This window comes from Stegastes partitus, unplaced genomic scaffold (genome assembly GCF_000690725.1).
Source record: "Stegastes partitus isolate 25-593 unplaced genomic scaffold, Stegastes_partitus-1.0.2 Scaffold1406, whole genome shotgun sequence".
Taxonomy (NCBI): Eukaryota; Metazoa; Chordata; class Actinopteri; family Pomacentridae; genus Stegastes; species Stegastes partitus.
In genome coordinates, this window is record NW_007579137.1 from 184,582 (window position 1) to 199,734 (window position 15,153).

The window sequence follows — 15,153 nt, forward strand, 5'->3', positions numbered from 1 at the left end:
AGTTCGACACCCCTGCATTAGACCATTCATTTGAGTTTTAATAATATACCGCCAATTCACCACATATGTCACCTCATAGAACCTTACACAGTAAAATAAGGACTTAACTTTAAGCAAAGAACAGACAACCCAACAGAGCAAAGTTGCCCAGGGATACCTTACGAACAAACAGTCAGCAACGGTGGGAAAGAAGAAAAAAAAAAAAGAACACCCCTTCAACAGGGAGGGCAAAGAAAATCATCTGACAGAACCAGACTCAGGGAAAGCAGCCGTCTGCCTCAACCAGTTGGTGTGAGAGAGGGGATGAAGGAACTGGGGGATAGTAGGACGGGTTGGGGTGTGGACAGCAGGATCATCATCATCATGATCATCATCTCACATAATAGATCAGTGATGTTCTGTTCTGCTGTGTATTGCACTCTAAGGAGGCTGATTGTGTGTGTGTGTGTGTGTGTGTTTGCGTTTGCTCCCTATAGTATCCATAGTCTTTTAACTTTAATTCTTGTTTCAAATTTAACAATAAAACCGTACAGAGCAGCTATCTAAGGCGCTGTACTGCCTTATAAAGTTGGACACAGAAACATCAAACAGCATGACTGTAACTCTGTATAAGGCATGCATTTAAATTTGATGATTTTTATTAACAGTCACAGACTTATATGTCGTGTAGATACTGCACTCTGTGTTTGACGCAGCTACAGGGTGCAGGGAACAAAAACAAAAGTTCTCTCCTTTCCTTTTCTACAATAGAGCTAGTTTGATAAATTAATCCCGACCTAAATGGATTAAAACAGTTAGATTGAGTCAGAGGCTACTTTGACTCGCTCAGCTGGACTTGTTAACTGTTCGATACTGAGCTTTTAGAAGGACATACAATGTATGATTTTGGGTTTGTCTCTATTTTTATAGTAAGGTAAGATGTCTCAAAGTCTACAGCAACATATTAGGGGGGATTGTAGGTTAAAAATAAATAAAATTATGGAGACGAGGAGACTGTGGTTGTATTCTCAGGGGAGAAAAAATCTGAAGTGAATTTCTGAGATTTAAGTTGTAATTCTGACAGTAATGCCACTACTGGCGTTATTATGTAAGGAGCAAAACTGGAAACTCCCTGCAATAATCCAATTTGTACAAAAAGAAAAAAAACATTGCAGCTCTCCAGAGGAAAAGATACATGGGGTTTTACTGAAAATAAGATTGTAGCTACAGCCCAGATGATTCATCCTTAACACAACCACAATGATTTCACTGCAGAAACTGTGAATCTGTGCACAACAACTCCACCTATGATTACAATGACACCTAAGAAGATGTTGATATTGAATGAACTTACCTCTGCTGGGCAACCTGAGTAAGTTGTCCACAGCCCCTCCTTCAATCTGGAGACAGTATGGATCCAGTTGTTGTGTGATGCAACAGCTGTATAATAGTTTAAAGGAAAGAAGCCGACACTTTACAATAGTTTATGATGCCGAGTCTGAAATCAGATTTTCAAAGTCATGTTCATGTCCAATGGGGAGCCATATTTAATAATAAAAGGTGAAGCTCAACTCCAGAGGGCTCCGGCCCAATTTAACCCCTGGATTAAAGTGTTTGAAACCTGTAAACAAGACTCTATTGCTTTTGCTGATGCACCTCAAGCACCTTTAAACTGCACAAGTTCAGTAAATGAGTAAATGTACTTACTAACTTTACACTTCTGTGTGCTGTCCTAAGCATCTATAGTGTGACCCCCTATGGGTGCTTCGTAAAAGACAGATCCATGTTGAACTGAAACCTAACTCTGTAACTCTTTCTAACTTTTTAACTAAGTTTCAGTTACGTCACAGTTTTAATGTGTTTCTGTCCTCCCCTCATATATATAGCATATCCTCTTTTCACGTAGTCATGTATTAATTGTAAGTTGGGGATAATACACTGCTCCTGCCGTCTCCACCCTCTCCTGTCTCTCTCCTCTGCTCTAATGAAAATGTAATGAGTTTCAGTGAAATGAAGTCTCATTACAGAGTGCAGTGTGATACCATCGTAGCTATTAAAGCAGCCACTGTAATCAGTCATCGACTCCAACAAAGTCATCATTACTAATTTACACTCTATTCATATCTGTGTCCTTTATCTTCCGCACTCATCTATGTCTTCCTCTGTGTGGGTCACAATCACTCTTTCTCTCCTTCCATTATTGATGCACTTCCTCTTCCTGTTAGGCTTCTTCTTCTTCTTTCCTGTCATTTTTATTTTGCTGTTTGCCCATAATCCTGTCTCTCTCTATATATATGTGTAGAACTATAAGGAGCTGGAGCTTCTCCGGTTGGTCTATTATGGTGGAGTGCAGCATGAAATCAGGAAAGAGGTGTGGCCTTTCCTGCTGGGACACTACAAGTTCGGCATGGGCAAAAAGGACATGAGCCAGGTACCGCACACACACAGCCTCGCTCTTAATTTAACACCTAAACAAGATTCTAATGTTTTATTTTTCCTCGAAGATTGATGCAAAGATCAGTGAGCGCTACCAGCAGGTGATGCGGGAGTGGAAGGCCTGCGAGGTGATCGTTAAGCAGAGAGAGAAGGAGATGCAGTCGGCCATCTTTGCCAAGCTCTCCTCTGGCAGCAGCATCGACAGCCACGTCCTGCGACTCGTGCACAGAGACTCCACACTCAGCAATGAGGTGAAAAAATCCAACACAATATCTACTCAGTGTGACATTTATGAAGCAGGGAGGGGACTGTTTATGAAAATGATTTGATATATATTTTAATATGTGCTGCTTGATATTAGTTTGATACAAGCAATATAGAAAAGTATTTGTCATGATGTTGCGATTCTAAATGAGGCCGATATTACCAACAAAACCTAATGCTGCATCGACAATATGCTGGTAGAAGAATTGCATATTGCATTATGCTGCAAACTCTGCATTTCCTTTCAGCGTGTTACACTTTCTTCCCTGATCTTATATGTCACACTATTTCAGCACTGAAAAGAATGAAAGTAGTAGAAGTTCTACTCAGCCTGTGAAAACAGCTGTATAAGGTTTTCTGTGGCTCTGTTGGAGCTTTGGCAAGTCTGAGATGAGGTCAGAGTGGTGTAATCAGTGTTATTTTGAATCCAGCTGACAGACATCAAACGCAGATAAGGCGCGATGGGTCTAATATGGTTACCTAATCGTTAGGCTAATTGGGAAATAATTCATGATGTGATGTCATCATGAATTATCCATTTCCATTTTATTCTAGTCTATACTTCCACTTTCTCCTTCCTCTCCACTACAGAGGGAAATATTGTACTTTCTACTCCACTACATCAATCTGACAGCTTTAGTTACCTCTAGCATATAGATTTTACACAGTGGATAATATAACAAGCTTTTAAAATACAACCCATTGTTACAGATTAATACAGTGGTTTTGTATCAAACAGTGTTTCGTCAGCGTACATTTTAGATAACAGCTTCACCAAACACGGATTTTTTTTCCCCCCTCTTAACTTCTCATGAGGTTTCATTTCAATAAAGGCTCCAGTGATCCAATGTCTCAGCAAAAATCAAACATTAGAGAAAACTGAAAACAGATTTGTGTATCAGAATTTAGATTTTACTTCTTTTCTCTGTGTGAAGAGTTCTCGGATCTATTTTCAACATTCAGACCTGCAGCAGCTACAACAGTAACGTGCTGCTGACGCACTGGTGTTAATAATCTAATGATTTCATAGATACAAGACACACGCCACTCTGATATTATAAGGTCACACAATGTACCTTAAATTGGAAAGCAGCTACCACCTTTGGGATCTCATAAGAGTCGTTCTAACAATGTAAAACATCGTAGTATAAGTTCTGTGGAAGCGACAGTGCTTCTATAGCTGAATCTATTTTCCAATTTGCAGATACAACTGATGAGAAAGTAAGTTTTTACAGTGGTTAGGTTTTGAGGTTGTAAAGGATTAACTGACGTGTGTCAATCTGGTATCAAAGGGTCTAAAATAGTTATCAGAAACAATCATTTCAATTCAAATTTAGACCCATCATCTCCACAATGTCTAAACATATGTGTAAATCAATATTTAAAGGATGTGCGGTAGAGACAGTAACAGGAAGGAAGAGTGAAAGGTGTAAAAGACAGAAACACTCATGGAAAGATGAAAACCAGTGTGGTTAAAGTTGTGTTTAATAAGTTGAATGGGGACACGTACAGTTTGCATCACATTCCTAGTGTGCATATGTAGTTTTTAATAACAGGCATGCAGGTATTCATGCGGCTTCTTCATCTCTGTAGCCTGAAACCTGCATTGCTTCCCTCGCTGCCTGTCCTCCATCACTTCTAAAGCTCTGTCCTCCTTCAGGTGTTCATGTCCGTGGATGAGCCAGACGCAAGCAGCCAGGAGACCCCCAGCGGAGAGGACAGCACCCCCACCATGACCACCGTGGTCCCCCCCGCTGCCCTCCCCCCAGAGGAGCGTCCTCTGGTGGAGTTTGACTCCCCTGACTCGGGTCTCCCCTCCTCCCGAAACTACTCTGTGACCTCTGCTCACTCCCAGATCCTGTCCAGCATAGACGACGGTCAGAGCACAGAGGAGGAGGGCGGGGGCACGGAGGAGGGCAGGACTCCGGGGATGTTGGAGGGACGTCAGGACTCTCTGACTGAGGACAGGCTGTGCAGTCAGCTGGACAAACTGGTGACCAATGGAGCAGCTGCTGAGGGCATGTCACCTTCTCTCTCCTCTTACACGGTTCGTACAGCGTGAGGATGTCTGTTTATTGATGTCTGAATGATTCAGATATTTGCGGTGAGGCTTAATTGTGTTAAAGTTTGTCCTGAAGGTGGCAGATAAAGAAATGTTGTGGTGTTTTTATCACTAATACTTTATTGATTTGGGATTTTATAAGGGACAAACAATAAAGAAGGTACACATAAGTAAACAAAAACAAGGAAATAATAACACAGAGTGCTTTATTAGGAGCATCATTTTAACACTAGGTCAGACCTCCATTTGCTCTCAAACAGCTGGAGTTATTGGTTTCATAGATTCCACAAGGTGTTGGAAGCATTTGTCTGAGATTCTGGTCCATGTGAGCACGATTGCAGACTTCTTGTCGTCTGTATGACCTGGACTATGAAACAGTACCGTGTGTCTTATGCACTGCTGCTGGCTGTGACTGTAGAGAGTCAGTGCACCCTCAACACAGACAAGTCTGCACCAGTGTATTAGGAAAGTAAACCAGAGCAGCCGTTTCACCACTTCCCTCACTCACTACTGCTGAGACAGAGTGTGTTTGTAGCCTTGAGGTGTCATCGCTGTCGTTGTTGCCGTAGCTTAATGTTACGATTATGTCTATAACACTGACTACATGCGAGAGTTGCAATGAAACTGCTGTATTCCTGAACTCCTAAATAAACAAATAAATACTTCTGTCATATTAGCGCTGCACTTTCAAATAGTAACAGCTGGACACGCCAGTAGCACCGCAGACTGAACCGCAGCAGCAGCCGAAGTCTGAACAATAACTATATATCCAGTCACAGCTTCACCGTCACAGCCAGCAGAGCAGCTGCAGCTGTTCGGCAGCTGGATTCTGTCAGAGATCAGCCTTTTAAAGTGAATAATGGGCGATAAAGAGCTTCCAGTGTCACATCATCTCTCCTTTCTGAGTGTTTCTCTAAACTGGCAGTCTGTTACTTCTGGACTAGACCGACACAACAACTGGATCAGAAGGAATGCGGTCTGAGTCACCAGATGTAGGATGAAGGTATAAGCCAGTTCAGTCAGCAGTCTTGTCCCTTCTGCTGTCTATGTGTTACCATTGCCTTTGCAAAGAGAAGCAACAACAACAACAACCTCCGGGCAGCAACCTACCACACTGACCAGTTTTAGAAACGGTGAGGTAGCCCTACTAGTGTTTTTGTGGATTATCCATTTTAATGACAGCACTTGAGCTTTTACAAGATTGAATTTCCCTTCTGGGATAAAGTATTTTTCATTTCATTCATTTTCATTTCATTTCTAACAATCCCTCCCATTACTATTTAGAGGAAAGACTGAAGCTGCATCCTTTTGCTTAGCCCTGCGCACAATGACTGGCTTTGGTTTTTAAGAAACACAAATCAGGCAGAGTTTTATTTCCCTATAGCAGAATGATAGTGAGGCACAGCCCAACCTTTATGTTGTACAGAATGGGCTGGCAAAATGAGACTGGAAGGTAAGTAGAGCATACTGCAGGGGAATGCAAAAGTAGTCCTCCAAAAATGTTGTGCTGTGACCTTTAGGGGAAACCAAAGAGAAAGAAAAGTACACAAGTTCATTCTGTAAACCACAACCTCCTCACAAGTCGACAACCTCCAGGTCATTCTATTGCTCAGACCTTTGTTGTCTGGTAAAATCAAAGTATTTGACTGGGCTTTTGAATGTACAGTTCATCACCTGCAGAGCGTGAATGTGCTCAACGTTTTTCATGGTCGGTAGTTTTTGAGCTTTCTTGCTGTGAATTAAAGTAGTAAATGATAGGCTGAAGCTGTTCATAATAAAATACATAAAGATGCTCAAGAAAGAGCAGAACCTTGGATTTACACTCACTAAGGTCGACAACGATTCTTTCTTTGTGCAGATCGAGCTGTTGGACACGGTCGCCCTCAACCTCCACAGAATAGACAAAGACGTGCAGCGCTGCGACCGCAACTATTACTACTTCACTACGGGCAACCTGGAGAAACTACGCAACATCATGTGCAGGTAGAGAGGAGCCCAAAGGAAGAAATATTGAGATCCCTCTCCTAAAGCTGCACTATTCATTGTTGATCATGTAAACAATGAATCAAGAGAACTGAATGCAATGTGAAAGGTGGAGCGTGGAGTGTTAAACCCATACCTAACACCTAACTGGAGCTCCTCTCAGCTCCATGCAGTCTTTTAGTTCATTGCTTTGATTTCATGGCCTGCGACTTTACTGATCTGGTTCACTTTGACCGTTCTCTAAGTGTTGTGAATTGGCGCTACATTAATAAAATTAAAGTGTCAGTAGGCAGCTAGTTTTAGAGAGAAAAAATGCTCCAGTTGACAAATGCACACTACCTACTCAACACCAAAGAGCACAAAGGGAAAAGATTCGCAGCCAGAGTGCTGCTAATCTCAGCATTTTTCTACAGTAGATGGCAGAAATTAAAGAAAGACACTGAACCTTGGACTTTCTCAATTAGCAAGTACCACTCCAAATGAACGCTAATGCTACTACTATGTTCACCACCTATCAACTTAAAAGGTTGTTGAGCTGTAAAGGTTGTAGTAAAGGTTTATAGAGCTTTACAGTGAGACTTCAAATGTGCTAAAGGTGGCAGATGAGGAAATGTCATGTGGTGTTTTTATGACTAATACTTTATTGATTTGGGATTTTATAAGGGACAAACAGTAAAGAAGGTACACACAAGTAATCAAAAACAAGGAAATAATAACACCAAGCGCTTTATTAGGAGCATCATTTTAACATGAGGTCAGACCTCCATTAGCTCTCAGACAGCCGGAGCTCTTTGGACATGACTGCTGACTCTCTGTAGTCACAACTGTATGAATCGTACTATGACACAGTGTCATGGGTCCTATACACTGTTTGTAACTGTAGAGAGTCAGAGCACCCTCAACACACACAAGTCTGCACCAGTGCATTAGGAAAGTAAACCCGAGGAGCCGTTTCACCACTTCCCTCACTGACTGCTGCTGAGACAGAGTGTGTTTGTAGCCTTGAGATGACATCGCTGTCGTTGTTGTTGTAGTTTAATGTTTCAATTATGGCTGTAGCACTGACTCCATGCAGCAGAATGTGTCAAATGTCTTAAGGCTCTTTTAATTTCATATTTTTTGCACTTCGTGGCAACACAGATTGTTTTAAAATAAAGTTTAAAACAGGAACACACATAGAATGTATGAGTGTAAATATTCACTCTTTTTGTGACTCGGTTTTTGTCTAAATACACCAAGTCCTGAGGGCAATATGTGGCACTTTAGATGCTAAAGGCTCCTCTATGACACCAGCTAGTCACTGAACATGTCTGTGTGCTGTGTGGTGCTCAGCAGGTCGTGTATTTCTAAAATGGTAGCCTGCTGCATGAGAGCTGTTAAAGTGACCAACAGTAAAGCTCTGAGCTGAGCAAAACAATGACCTGAAAGAAACTAAAGATCTTTGCTGATCTGAGGAGTAACTTCAGAGTCAGACATTTGTTTGTTTCTATGTTGATGTACAATTTTTGATTAAGTATCAAAAATAATCACTGTGCAGGAAAGTGACATTTAGAAATGTGCTGTGTCTAATGTTTTATTTGTGAAAAACACATGCAATCTGTTGTTTCACATACGATGTGTATTCTTTCTGATCAAGCTCTTGTTCGTCTTTTTCTCGCCTGCAGCTATGTGTGGGAGCATTTAGAGATGGGCTACGTTCAGGGCATGTGTGACCTGCTTGCTCCGCTCATGGTCATTCTGGATGATGGTGAGAGAAAAGAATCATTATTTACTGTATGTCTTTGTGACTGGAATCACTGTAAACAGAATAGATGAAAATCACCCACAGCCGAAGCTGACAGGCCTCATTTAATGCTGGAAGTAATAGATCATATAACTGTCACATTGCAAATGGAATAGCAGCCGTGTGGAGTTTTCTGCCTGAAAATTAAGTTTAGCTCTCCAACAATTGGACATCAGACTAATTGTTTCCTGTGGCTGTAGGTCAGTGAACATTTGAGTGAAGCGGTTTTCTTTTCCACGTCACTTTTACAATAAACTGTCTTTTCATCACAATTTTACGGCGTTCGCAGGCAATGCCATCCAGACTACGTGACCGTATGTTCTTTATTTGTGTGTGTGTCAGAGTGCCTGGCGTACAGCTGTTTCACTCAGCTAATGAAGAGGATGAGTCAGAACTTCCCTAACGGCGGAGCCATGGACACACACTTTGCCAACATGAGGTCACTAATCCAGGTGATGGACAGCACTTGGGCAACACTTACTGTGTGTGTGTGTGTGTGTGTGTGTGTGTGTGAGAGAGAGAGAGAGAGTTATGTCTACTGACACTCACTGATGTTTCCTCTGATGTCAGATTCTGGACTCGGAGCTGTTTGAGCTGATGCAGCAGAATGGAGATTACACTCACTTCTACTTCTGTTATCGCTGGTTCCTGCTGGACTTCAAGAGAGGTGAACGCTGCATCCTTTTCTAAAAGTTGTAAAAGTCCCTCTCTGGCTGTTGATTTAACCCGTAAAACTCATCCCTGTTTCCCAAAGTCACATATTTAGAAGGTTTCCAGTAAAAAATAATCCCTTTCTGCCTTAAGATGGCTCAGATGTCACTCTTCACCACTGCTTCGGAGACTGTGCAGATCTATGACCTCTCTCTCCACTCACCCCCCTGTCGCTCGCTATAGCTGGAGCACACCAGCTCACCTATGACTCTGCTTAAATACTGTCAAACTGCACATCATAATGGCAAGTTGTATTATTGAAGTAGTTCAGATATGCATGCTCAAACCAGAAGCTGATTGTGAGGACAAATAATGAAACAGAAAGCTCCAACTCAGTTACAGGACTGAATCCTCGGCTTTGTTCCACATGAAACCCTGAGAGTCATGTTTTGAAGCTGTAATTGGCACAGTGCAGTTTCAAGTGGTAAACGCTCAGCCATGGTGTTAACAGCTTATTGCACCAGCAGATATATATTTTAAAAAAACACACAATATGGACATGAAAATAAGGTTGACATAAAAAAAGCTTTTTCACCAGAGGGTGGCTTTAAATGTCTGAACAGAATCACACAAAGACTGTTTAAAGATTGATGTTCTGGCGCCGCTATAGCTCACCTGGTTGAGCTGGCGTCCCATGTGCAGGGCTACAGTCCCAATGTGGAGGTCATGAGTTTGATTCCCGCTCATGGCCCTTTCCCACATGTCCTCCCCCCATTCTTCTCCCCTACTTTCCTGTCTCTTTCTGATTAAATCTATCCAATAAAGGCCAAAAAAATATCTTTAAAGATTGATGTTCAAAAAGGGAACTTTCAAAAGGCTGACTGTGAGAGTGTGTGTGTGTATGTGTGTGTGTGCGCAGAGCTCCTGTACGAGGATGTGTTCGCGGTGTGGGAGGTGATCTGGGTGGCTCCCAGGATTTCCTCGCAGCACTTTGTCCTTTTCCTGGCCTTGGCGCTGGTCACAGTTTACCGTGAGATCATCATGGACAACAACATGGACTTCACCGACATTATTAAGTTCTTTAATGGTATGACACACACTCACGTAGCATGTGTGTACTTTACTTGTTCCTCACTCTTCTGTTGTGGCTACAATCAGTGAACAGTAGACCAAAAACAGTTGTTTTAGTGAAGTTAAAAAGAAAAGTAGGGTCATTTTCTCACTGACTACTGTACAATCAGTCTTCCTCTTGCAAGCAGAGAAGTCGCCCCCTGCAGGTCATTGCACAGAATGCAGGTTTAATGCACTTTATGTTAGCGTCACTTTTCAAACACAGTCTGTTCAAATCTGCAGGACAGCGTGCTCTCGTGCACAAGTGCTCTCTAATAGACTTTCGACAGTTTATGTATAAAATGTGTATTTTGTGGCCACCTCTCTGACAGTGTGTCTGATCCACAGAGATGGCTGAGCGTCACGATGTCCAGCACATCTTGAAGATAGCGCGTGAGCTGGTGCACAAAGTCCAGTCTCTGATGGACAACAAGTGACTGTAGAGGAAGAAGGAGAGGAAGAGGAATGAGAGGATGCAAAGGGAGAAAGTGTCCGACCCCGCTGGCAACTCCTCTCCTCCTCTCATCCCTCAGAGACAGAGAGTTGGCCGACCTCCACCTACCCAGAGAGGGGGTCCAGGTCTCCTCCTCCCCAGACGAAGGCCCTGGGCAGCAGCACGGCTGAGGCGGCCGGCTCTGGAGCTCCGCCCAGATCTGTTTACATTCACCTTTACGTGGAATGCCCATGGTGTCTGTTCAGACATGTGGATTTGTCTGCATGCTTGTGAGTTTGATCACACTGTGAACGCATTCTTGAGTCTCCCTAGTCCTACAGAGTTTGTGTGCGTGCATGAAAACACACATACGTACACTCCATTTTGGCTCTATCAATACTCCAGTTTTCTAGAGTCGCACTCTTTTCCTTGACTCTGAAACAGAACTAGATGCCTGTCAGGAAAGCTGAAGTGGTCTCAGTGGTTGGCAGATGTTTTCCTCGGTGCAGTGCCATCAGAGGCCACTAGAGTGCAGGATTTACACACAACAGAGGAGCAGAAGACTTAGCCACGAAGAAGTTTTCATTAGTGACCAAATGGACTGTGCCAACTACATTTTCATGAGTGTTTTCTACAACAAGCATGTGTGTTTTTACCCCCCTGTCCTTTTTTCTTTTTTTTTTCTAGAAATTCATTATAACACAAATGTTGCCTTTACCAGTAACGGCCCAAGGTACTTAGTTGCACTTTTTGTGAGAGTTCCCGTCATGGTGCCTGTGAAGGCCGTCCCACAGTCGCTGACGGCCGGAGGCATCACACGAGGCCAAACTATTGAGAAACTCAGGATGAATTGCAACCAGCTTTTCTGAACACGTCAGCCAGCGTTGAAAGCGTGTTTAACCTCAATCCAAAGCAGCAGACGAGAAGAGCAGCAGAGCACAACAGTAAAGGCAAAAGCACACAGGCCTAAACAAAACCATGTCCGAGTGCCATGATTGTCAGGGCTGCAGCTCCCGTCATCGCTAAAATGTCTGAGATCTGGAGATGAGAACGAGGAGTTTAGATGCTGTAATTACATGCATATTACACATGTCCGGAATTTAAGTCTTGTTGGTAGTTTTTAGAAAAAATATAATAAAAATGTGACCATTTTCAGCCAAAAAGGAGTTCAAATCATTTGAGTAGTCACTACTACAGTTATTTAGTGTATGCAGCAGCATGACAAACGCTTTACAACAGCATTCACACCATAACGTAGCTACAACACATTTACAAAAAATAGAGTTTTTAAGTAAATTTTCTTACTCAGAGTAACTTTTTAATTGTCTGAGTTGTTTTTATATTGAGTCAATAATGCACTCATGATCTCAGTGTTTCGATCCACAGCTAGGACCGTGTTTCACCAGGCTCTGAAACAGAATGACTGCAGGACGCATTGAAAATATATGTGTCCTGTTAATCAAGTATTATATGTTTGGACTGATAGAAAGAAGTAGACATGAAAGGATGAAAAGGTGTAAGAAAATGTAACACCTAGTTAGGAAAAGCCTTGAAGTATGAAAGGTAAGTAACTGATTATTTATTCATGTCTAAAGGTGGATGTTCCTTTAAGAATAAGGCTGGCCATATTTCTGGATTTTCTACTGTCAAAAAATATTATGAAAAGACTGAAACCGACTTTCCCGCTGAAATCAGAAAACTTTTAAACCAAGTCTCATAAATGTTGGAATTTTCTAAAACATTCGGGCATTATAGTTTTAGGCAAACTCATAAACAATGGTCAATTGGATTTTTTGGGGGGGGACTATTTCCAGTGGCGGATGAACACTCAATAGTTCTTGCGGTTCAGTTTGAGATTTTCTGACTTTTGTACCCTGCAGCTGTTTTACATGAACCCAAGCTGATGTTAATCAATAGTATTGGTCATGTAAAATCAGTAATTATTGTTAAAATGTTTACTCATGCAGTCATATTTAGCTCTTTAGCTGTTTGGCTCAGTTTGCATTTCACTGTTACTCTCTTGGGGGTCAGAAGCTTCAACTATTTGTTCATTAGATTTCAATAAAGGTTAAGATTTCCTCCATTAATTCATACTTTTAGATGTCAATTTAAACTTTTACTTGTTCATTTTGACAGTTCATCCATCATTTTTACATACTTCAACCAGCATCAGTTGTAACTCTAAACAGTTTCATACTTATCCAACCATTTTGACCATTTAACACCACTTTTCCCAAAACAGTTTCAACGAGTGTAATTTTCACAAACCATTTCGACAAGTTTTGGTGTCAACTATTTGCCCAATACTTGTCAATAAACCATTTTATCTACCACACCTTGCTATCTAGCTCAACTGGTTATCCATAACTTTTAACTATTACAACTATTTATCCATCACTAATTATTGTTGCTAACTGTATCTGTAGCGTTGAGCTTACCGTGTCTTGACTGCTCTTAGCTCGCTACTTAAACTAATCACATACTAGCTAAAACTATTTTTACTCTCTTGTCAAGTTTTCATGCTGAAAACTGAACCCTCAGTGTCCAGGCCCACTCACGATATGAACATATCTTTAAATCAAAGTGTAACTCCTATTTTTTCAGATTTGTTTAACTTTTTTGTTAGCACCTAAGCACCAAGCACATGTCCCTTCCTGGAAACATTGGACCCTTTTCCAAGAATTTCTGAGATTTCTTACTAATTATTATCTCTGACATGGACAAAAACACAATTAATTTCGTTATTCCAGTAAATATTTTACCACACAGCTGAACTGTATTATGACATTTTAGCATGATGTCGCTGCAAATTAAGCAATTTAAATGAATGTAAAAACTGAAGGTCAAACTATGCCGTATCTATGAGACTTGGAGAAGGCACAGATATGTACTAAAAAAAAAACAGAATCAAGGATCTATGTGGGACGAAGAAAGACACCAGGCGTTGGATTCACACTCTGTACTTCAGGATACATTTAGTCTTTTTCATAGAGTGTAGAGACAGTGAGGTAGATCTAGAATATCACCAGCTCTATTCTATAAATGAATTCCTGTTGTCCTTTGGAAGTGGAGTGAAACACGCTCACTGACCTGAAAGCACCATGAAGACTGTTACACTTCTTATTGCATTCAGCGGCGCTGTTCAGGAAAACTGGTTGCAATTGTCCTCAAGAAACCTGAAGTCCAGCCTCTGAACATCCAACACGCTTGGACTGGGTTGGTCTAAATCACAGATTTGCGGTCCCAGGTCCTAAAGAAAAACTACCAGAGAAGAAGCTGCTTTTATTGCCAAACGTTCTCTAGTGTTCAGTATTACAGCAGGCTGGTTTGGGCTTCAGAGTAACAGCACATTCCTGTTTGTATCTGAAGGGAGTCGGGGACATTTTTGATACTGTTTCCACTCCCCCCCCTTGTCAGTGTGACTCTTTACGTCTCACCCTCCTCGTCTCCTTGAAGTGTCCAACACGGCTGCATATGATTGGTCATCCAGCACGGACCTGCACCTGTGATTCACGTGCCAAGAGTCTTCCCCAATCCTGAAGTGTACTGTAGTCATCCGGCTCTCTGATTCGCTAGTTTGATCCCAGGATCGGGCAGTGGCGTGGATGTGCCTCGCCTCGGCCTCCCCTCCCTCCCCCACCCTGCCGCCGCCGGGGCGGTCGGCGGGGGGGAAACCGCGGCCCGTGGCAGAGCTTTTTCTTCCAATCAGGACATTGTGTACCAAAGCCTTGAAACAGCCCCCTCTGTGGCATGACGACAATGTGCAATTTCATACTGCATCTTGAAGACTGACTGTTTACTATGTGTGTAAAATATTTTTGAAAATGGTGTTCTTGAATTCTTTAACTACTGTGCAATTTCTGTCGTTTGAGAATCCCATCAAAGTCTATATTGCTGTACATATGAACCAAAAGCCCAATATTTCTATGAAGACAGTCCGAACATATATATATAAATATATATAACTTATTTTGAGATCTATTTTTTATGTTGGTTTTAGCAGCACTAGTCGGAGGTGTGTACTGTGCAGAAATGCCGAATGTGTGCAGACTATGTTACACGTTGACTGTTAAGTGTTCTTTCTCAATGTTGTGCACTGACTTCAAGATTTCAAATTTCTATTTATTCAGAGAGACAATGATTGCATTGCTGAATATGTATTGGTAAGGATGTATCATTTTCCTTGAATGTAATGTATTATTAAACAAGAGGTTGTTCATTACCGTGCTGCTCTCCGTCCTTTAACCTGTCGATGCTGCAGGCAGATGAAACTTCTGACACTTTTAATAACTTCTGTGAGTTTCTTCTCTCTTCAGATCTTTTCAAAGAAGCTTGACTGGACTGGATTGAAGCTGCTCTAGTCAATATTTTATATCAACAAGGAACCAAATTAAAGCCGCAAGCGGCGATGGACGGGTCCTCGCCCTACGCTTGTCGGCCTTTGCGCACGGC

General features: G+C 41.9%; 1 protein-coding gene across 1 annotated transcript in view; it reads left to right on the forward strand.

Annotated features, from left to right (window-relative positions):
• The window catches only part of sgsm2 (small G protein signaling modulator 2), a 109,435-nt gene extending 96,413 nt beyond the window's left edge, over positions 1-13,022 (forward strand). The window contains exons 16-24 of the mRNA XM_008299367.1: positions 2,282-2,410; positions 2,484-2,666; positions 4,340-4,726; positions 6,600-6,724; positions 8,389-8,471; positions 8,850-8,959; positions 9,078-9,174; positions 10,078-10,245; positions 10,617-13,022. Of these exons, the coding sequence (XP_008297589.1) occupies positions 2,282-2,410; positions 2,484-2,666; positions 4,340-4,726; positions 6,600-6,724; positions 8,389-8,471; positions 8,850-8,959; positions 9,078-9,174; positions 10,078-10,245; positions 10,617-10,705 (1,371 nt within the window). The 3' untranslated portion in view covers positions 10,706-13,022. The remainder of the gene's footprint in view (positions 1-2,281; positions 2,411-2,483; positions 2,667-4,339; positions 4,727-6,599; positions 6,725-8,388; positions 8,472-8,849; positions 8,960-9,077; positions 9,175-10,077; positions 10,246-10,616) is intronic.
• Positions 13,023-15,153: the final 2,131 nt, after the last annotated feature.